The sequence below is a fragment of the Bombina bombina genome, chromosome 2 (assembly GCF_027579735.1).
Source record: "Bombina bombina isolate aBomBom1 chromosome 2, aBomBom1.pri, whole genome shotgun sequence".
Taxonomy (NCBI): domain Eukaryota; kingdom Metazoa; phylum Chordata; class Amphibia; order Anura; family Bombinatoridae; genus Bombina; species Bombina bombina.
In genome coordinates this window covers 504,452,819-504,460,912 of record NC_069500.1, presented here as the reverse complement: position 1 = coordinate 504,460,912, position 8,094 = coordinate 504,452,819, and the positions used below count along the sequence as shown (strand labels likewise).

General features: G+C 36.4%; 1 protein-coding gene across 1 annotated transcript; it reads left to right on the top strand.

Annotated features, from left to right (window-relative positions):
* Nucleotides 1–4,082: 4,082 nt before the first annotated feature.
* On the top strand, nt 4,083–5,006 carry LOC128647860 (olfactory receptor 6B1-like). Its single transcript, XM_053700567.1, has one exon. It carries the CDS (start codon nt 4,083–4,085, stop codon nt 5,004–5,006), a length of 924 nt encoding a protein of 307 aa, XP_053556542.1.
* The last annotated feature ends 3,088 nt before the right edge of the window (nt 5,007–8,094 follow it).

The following is an 8,094-nucleotide window of genomic DNA, read 5'->3' as shown; positions in this document are numbered from 1 at the left end:
TAACCAAGCCCCAAAGTTTTAGGAGAATACTGATGTATACCTACTCCAGCTTGCTCCTGTTTGTGTAAAGAGTCTTTTCATATGCAGGGGGAGGTGAGAGTGTCAGTTTTTTTGCTATAGAACCACTTTCCGTGGGTATAACAGTGCTTAGCTGGGAGCTTCTAAGTAAATTTTAAATGGTTTTATACTGGATTTTTTAGATCAGTATATGTGCATATTCTTCTTTATATTAGTACCTATTACATGCAGTTAAAATAAAATAAGTGTATACTGTCCCTTTAAGCATTTATCAAGTGACTTTGGCTGTTTAATTAGATGTGCCCATTTTGTTGTTGATTTTTAATCAATAACTTTTGGTCAGATTGATTGTCATCGCCAAAGTCAATGCTGTCAATGCATCCTATGTGTGAATTATCTGCTCTTCTCTGCTCCAATATTTTGCAAATATGTAAATGGCGTTAGTGTTTGGATTGCGATTACTCCAATGTCAAAAAGGTGTATCGAGAGCCAAAAATTTGTTGTTTAAATGCTGAATAAATACGTTTTTTTCTATAAAGTTCTTTAGTTTTTAAAAAGTAATGGGTGCTGCCATGTTGAAACCTCGGTTTTCCTTATCTAATCTGTTCTGCTGAGGGCAATTAGGGACAGACATGATGCTTAGGGAATGGCTATGTGAAATGTCAAAGTCACAGGGCTTAAAGTCCCTTTAATAACGCTTTATTCTACACTATACTCCAAAATTGTTCTACACATAATTAAACATTTAATACTAAGATCTCATATGGGCGATTGAATGTAACTGTTTCTGTGCAAGCCTTCAGGCTCGCCGGAAACAGGAGTTAAGAAGCAGCGGTCTTAAGACCGCTGCTCCTTAACTCGTACGCCTCCTCTGAGGCGGCAGACATCAATCCACCTAATCGCATACAATTGGGTTGATTGACACCCCCTGCTATTGATGTGTGGCGGACATAATCCGCTACAGCGGATCATGTCCGATCGCACTTTGTTAAATCAGCCCCTAGTGTTTAATGTCCGCTCAACTCTTTATGGACAGTTTTCCCAGTTACTGTGCTTAAATGACAGCCAATTTTATAATTATTTAAAAAAAGCTTTTCTTAAGATGTATCTACACAAACTCCCTAAGACTTTAAAGTATTTATGTACTGGTAACATTTTCTAAAGAATTAGAATACACCTGTATATGTTTAGCCTTCTGGTTTGTCAAAGTCATGCACCTGGTATGGTCCAGTATCACTTCTGATAAGACTATGGGCAATTAATTGATCAGGAGCAGATACATATGATTTAAAGGGACACTGAACCCAAATTTTTTCTTTCATGATTCAGATAGAGCATGACATTTTAAGCAACTTTCTAATTTACTCCTATTATCAAATTTTCTTCATTCTCTTGCTATCTTTATTTTAAATACAAGAATTTTAGTTTAGATGCTGGCCCATTTTTGGTGAGCAACCTGGGTTGTCCTTGCTGATTGGTGGATAAATTCATCCAACAATAAAAAAATGCTGTCCAGAATCTGAACCAAAAAAAAAAGCTTAGATGCCTTCTTTTTCAAATAAAGATAGCAAGAGAATGAAGAAAAAATGATAATAGGAGTAAATTAAAAAGTTGCTTAAAATTGCATGCTCTATCTGAATCACGAAAGAAAACAATTTGGGTTCAGCGTCCCTTTAATCACTGGCTGCATCCTGTTCTGGTGCTACACAAGGACCAGGCCAGGGGGTAGATTTAACATAGTGCAAGCGGACATGATACAAAGTAGGGTATCATGTCCCCTGCACATCAATAAATGCCCACAGCATACGCTGTTGGCATTAATCATTGCACCAGCAGTTCTTGTGAAATGCTCGGGCAATGCCGCCCCCTGCAGATTTGCTGCTAGCAGGGGTGTCAATCAACCCAATCATATTCGATTGTGTTGATTTCTGTCCGCGGCCTCAGAGCAGATGGACTAGTTATGGAGCAGCGGTCTTTAAACCGCTGCTTTATAACTGCTGTTTCCGGCGAGCCTGAAGGCTCGCGCAGAAACAGGGGCATCAAGCTCCATACGGCGCTTGATAAATCGGCCCCCTGGTGTGCAACTCTGACGCCATTCAAATACATAGTAGGAATTTTTTTTTTTTAAATATGTTTGATCAGAATGTTTATACTTTAATATCCCTTTAAATAAATCAAACTTCTAACTTCCAGAATTAATCTGTGTCATAAGTTAGAAATTCATCACCATTCTTTGGAGAGAGAAAACAAAAACAAAACAACAGCAACTTGCATCCAATAAATGCTCACTTACCTCATACTGTCGCAAGAAGTAACTGGGAATAAATAGTGCTGCTGCATAGGGTATTGTAGCAGATATTCAGCTGTTGCCAAAATTGTGTTCATAGCTATTTTAAAGCTCAAGCAATGGAGGATGTGATATCTGACATATAAATTGGTACAGGTAATATTATATTTTTTTTGTGTTATTTTTTTTGTAGAGTGATAAATATAACCAGATATTAACTGTTATTTTTTATTGCTGCTAATATGTGACAAACCAAGCCATTTCTTAGTCTGGCTCTGTAAAATAAAATAATCTGGGCAATACATTTGTTAAATACAAATAAACTAAAGCAGGTATAATGCCTGAACCAACAAAATATTGTTAAATAGACCATTTCTAAGAAAAGAATTTTCCACAGTTATCAGGTGAAGCCTTGGTTGTAATACTTTATTCCCACTGCTTTCTGCAGCTAAATCCTTTTCATATCATTCTTTTTTCACATCCATTTATTTCACTTTTTTTCACGTACTTTGTGGTAATCTAATATTAATTCTACTATCTGCTTTTTTTATATTTTTTTTATATTCACTTATTGGACACACATTTCATTTAATAAAGAAATTGTTATTGAGGCCAAGTCTATAGTGTACATTTTCTACTTTCTATATATGAATCTGTGATGTCTCTTTCACCTGCTCAAACAGAACATTGGATTCTATACATTTCATAATTACACATTCTCAAATCAGATTAGAAGTAAAAGAAAACCAGTCCAGGACCCCCTAACACTGTTCTTTAGGAACAGAACATTACAAGTGAGTTTATGCTCTGATTCCCCTCTGTTATAGTAATTTTCCTCCAGACTCTTCATATTACCCAGAATTCCATGGCTCTCTCAACTATTAAGAATGTGAAATTTCATCTAAATAAATATATATATATGCCTTTATGTTTTCCCTGGCATATTTTTCTACCTTGAAAACCTGTATAGAAAGACATCCAATGTAGAGCTGCCACACAATACCTTGATTTTGAATTGATTTTATGTTATAGAACTACCAGACATAGTACCAGCCCCTAAAGGGACAAACTACTGTAAATGTTTCCTCATTAATTTGTTTCCAGTTTTCCAATGTACCTACTGGTGTGTATTCTTTCTTTCTTTTTCTTTTTTTACAAATATCTTCTTTACCATTTTTTTGTCTGTTTTTGTCTGTGGTATCCCCATTTATACTGAAAACTTAAATACTTAAGTATTGGCTATAGAAATGCTATTTAAATATAGTCAAGCAGAAGAAATTAAACTCCCAGTAGGGGCTGGGAGAGAAATAATTTTAAATGTTCATTTTAAATTGTTCTCTCTAAATATTTGGCTTTGATATACAGACAGAAATAAGATAAGGAAGGGTTTGTGTGTATAGAAAGTGATAAGATAAAGAGATCTGATTCTCTTGCAAGATCAGCCAATTTTAATTGTGGCTTAAACTAACAAAACCACCAATTTCATATACAAAATTAAAGCTAAAGGAACAGTTTTTTGTACATTTTATTCTCTGCTGCTGGTATAACAAATGATTGTAATGTCATTAAAGGGTAAACTATTTACAATACACTGTTCCTTTTTGTATTTAAATTACTTTCACTGTGATCAAGCTTTAATTATGTATGTACAATAAAGCCCACACAAATTTCAAAATAAATAGTTGTTAGTAAATTAAAGCAAACTTTATAATCCCATTTCAGTAAAATGCATTCTTTATACATAACAGGATATAACTTGACTTGATATAAGAGGATAATGGAAGAAGGTGGAAACATAACCACAATCATTGGCAGCTTTGTTCTCTTAGGATTTCCAACTTCATGGCCTGTTCAGATCCTACTTTTTTTCATTTTTTTCTTAGCTTATATACTGACCCTTTTAGAGAATTTGTTTGTAATTGGAAGTATTTGGAGCAGCTCCAAGCTGCATAAACCTATGTATTTCTTCTTGGGTAACTTGTCATTCCTGGAGTTATGGTATGTTAATGTCACTGTCCCTAAACTGCTGTCAATATTCCTGATGGAGAGCAGGCACATTTCTTTCATTTCTTGCATGTCACAGCTTTACTTCTTCAGTTCATTGGTCTGCACAGAATGTGTTCTATTGGCTGTTATGGCATTTGATCGTTATGTTGCCATCTGCCACCCTTTGCACTATGTCACCATAATGAGCTGGCAACTCTGCTTCTTTTTAGCTTGTGGCTCCTGGCTCACTGGATTTCTTGTATCTGTGATTAAGATTTACTACATCTCAAGTTTACATTTTTGCCATTCTGGTCTCATTAATCACTTTTACTGTGATATTTCTCCGTTACTCAACCTGTCCTGTTCAGACATGAAAGTGGCTGAGCTTGTGGATTTTATCCTTGCTTTATTTATTCTTCTTGTCCCACTTTCACTAACAATCATCTCCTACACGTGTATTCTTATCACTATCTTCCACATTCCAACCTCCAGGGGTCGACTAAAGGCCTTCTCTACTTGTGCTTCCCATCTAGTAGTAGTTGTTATATTTTATGCAGCTACTCTTTTCATGTATGCTAGACCCAGCAGAGCTCATTCATTTAACTATAACAAACTGGTATCTGTAGTCTACACAATTATTACTCCATTACTTAATCCCATTATATACTGCCTTAGGAACAAGGATGTGAAGGAGGCTGTGTGGAAACTGCTATGAGTATCTTCTGACCCACTATGCTCTTTTTACTTTCATTTTTAAAATAAATTAATACAACTGAGTGATTTAGCATATGGTCTTTCAATGGAACTAATAACTTCCAAAGGACATAAAACAGCAATATTAAAATGTTTCAATGTGCTATATTACACAGAACTATGGTCCCCATTTATTAAATACCGAATGGAGAAAGTTTGCGTCTGCGAAAGCGCCTGCTTGTGCAATGCTGCCCCCTGCTCACGCTAGCCCAATGGCGAGCAAATAGGGGCTGTCAATCACCCCAGGCAAACGTGTCTGGGGTTATTTTAATCCAACATCTAAGACCTGGTGTGCAGGTTCGGAAGCAGCGGTCTGATGACTGCTGCTTCTTAACCCTTTGAGTGCAAAGCACTTTCCCATCTGGGTGCTAAGCTGGATTTGAGGGTTTTTTATTTTTTTAAATATATATTTTTTTAACTTTTTTATTTTTTCAGATCCCCAAAACTTATACCGTTGGAAAGGTTAGGCGATTACCTTTCCAACGGTGGGTCTTGAGGTCTGTAGCTGCTTAGATGCCTGAGATACAGGCTTCTAAGCAGCACGCCCCATTTCCCTATACTGTCTATTGTATTTTTTAAATAAAGTTGCGTGGTGACGTCATCACGTCATTGCACGTGATGTCACCACACGAAACGTGAAGCCCCGGCAATGCCTGTCACTATGCAGGCCAGATCGCCGGTGTAGGAGTGGTGGGAGACCCCAGATCTCCCTCAAGGTGGGAGAGTGCTAGTGACGGCTCTGAGCCGTCGTTAGAACCTGACTGAGACAATTTGCGATAGCTCAGAGCGTCGTTAGCACTCAAGGTGAAGGACATTCCAGTCAAAATTTAAATACACATACACATTGAATTACATCTTTGAATAGAAAAATATTTTCAACATACATGTATCAGCAAAAATGTTTCTAGCAAAAGATACCACTGTTTTAGTGTTCACATTTTTCTCTGCATGTGCATGTAAGACATAGCAAAATATTCTCAGTGCATCAGCATTTTAAATACGGCAGTTGCTCAGAGCACCAGTGGGGCTTGTATCATGTCAGCAATTAACAAATTAAGTAATTACCAAATGGTACAAGCAGCTTAGGCTCTCTGAGCAAGTGCTGTGTTTAAAATGCTGGTGCACGGTGCATACTTAAATACACTTTTAAACAGCTAAAGCTTTTATTAAAAGCATTTTTACTAATACTTGTATACTAAAAAAATGCTTCTATTCAAAACTGAAATGCATCCATGTGGATTCCAATTTTGTCCCTTTAACAATCGGCAAAGGGCCTCCAAAGCTGCATACGCAGCTTAATAAATTGAGCTCTATGTGTTAACCCCTGTAAAAACATAACACCCCCCTCCTCATACAAGTTTGGGAACATTGCTCATATAATTGTTTTTTCGTGTTTATAAAATTAGGCTTAAGTTTCTTCTTAAATGTCCTATTATATTTTGGATTGTGCTCATATATTAGTATTTTTTAACCTGCCATTGTATTAGTAAAGGGCTAGATTATGAGTGGAGTGCAAAATTGTGCTAAGGCAAACGCGATATTTGCGTTCCACTCATAATACCAGAGCTTGCGTTGCATTGAAGCTTTGCGCTTAATAGAGCGCGCTTCTATAGACTCCACGGGAGCCTCTTTCTCATGCCGTGAGACAAAGGGGGTAAGTTGTGCAGCAATGGGGAGCAGTTTTAAATATATATGTTTATAAACATATTCCTTTTTTTTTTTTTTACTGGGATCACACAGTTCCAATAGACCGCAATGTAAAGGCGCTTTTCAGTGTCATTTTGTTTTCAAACACCCCACAGCTGCCAAATGTAGCCTCCGAAAACTGTATAGTGGCAGATTTTTTTTATTTTTATTTTTTATTAATACAAACTAAACTATACTATAATTTGGGGCCAAGATGGGCACTTTATTTTTTTTACCAGAGGTCTGACCTTTGTTTAATTTTTTGAGCGCTTATATGCTACCACGAGTTTGCAGTAGCAATAAACAGCCACTTGTAATGGGTGGTAATTTATCTCGCGCCTGTAAACGGGCAACTTTGCTAGTTTGCGGCGTGCAATACATTTGAGATCCACTTGTAATCTGGCACAAAATGTATAATGCTTTTTATTATCAAAAATAAACTTTCTCACTGAACTTACAACAAAATAATCTATTTCAATAAAACAAATCACTGTAATGTTTCTGGGGCACTGAACCCTTTCGTTAGACCTGTTCTTGCTTAATAACCAATCCTGTGTAGAAATGCCAATGTTCAGAAAAAACAGCGCTTTGTGCTCACTTTAATTGCGATAACATATGCTATGGGAATTTAGCTTAAATTTACACCTGAGATGTAAAGCAGAATTTATGTGCAGCTAAAACTGTGACAGACAACACTGTCCTCCCACATTATATCCCCATACAAATGTATTGTATGTGCTGTGCCAGTATCTTTGTGACAAACATTCTACTGTCTTAAGCTGTCATTTATTTGTTGTTTACTTTTAATGCTCCTGTTTATATGGTACCTTGTGACAGTTACTACATACCTGGGTATTACACTTATTTTATATATTGGCTATGTAGTGCAAAACTGTATTGTTTAAAAAGATAGATAATCCCTTTATTACCCATTACCCACTTTGGCATAACAAACATGGTTATATTATTATACTTTTTACTTCTGTGATTACCTTGTATCTAAGCCTTTGCTGACTGCTTCTTTATCACATGGCTGTTTACAGACTTTAGCTAATCTGACTCATGAATAACTCCACGTGAGTGGGCACAATGTTATCTATATGGCAAACATGACTAAGCAGTGTGTCTTACAGTGAAAATCAATAAAAAATGCCCTGAGAAAAAGGAGGCTTGCAGGGACTTAGAAACAGGCAGAAATTTAGAGGTTTAGAGGTTAAAAAGTATATTAATATAACAATGTTTGTTATTCAAAGGCGTTGTCTATCTTTTTAAACAATAAAAATGGACTGGACCTTTAATCTTTCAAATTAGGATCCCTCCTGACTGTTGAGTGGAGGTAGAGTTGCTGGGTCTGCTAACATTTA

Bases quoted from the DNA above. Each gene is read 5' to 3' on its own strand.
- LOC128647860 (XM_053700567.1), top strand. From the start codon at position 4,083: ATGGAAGAAGGTGGAAACATAACCACAATCATTGGCAGCTTTGTTCTC.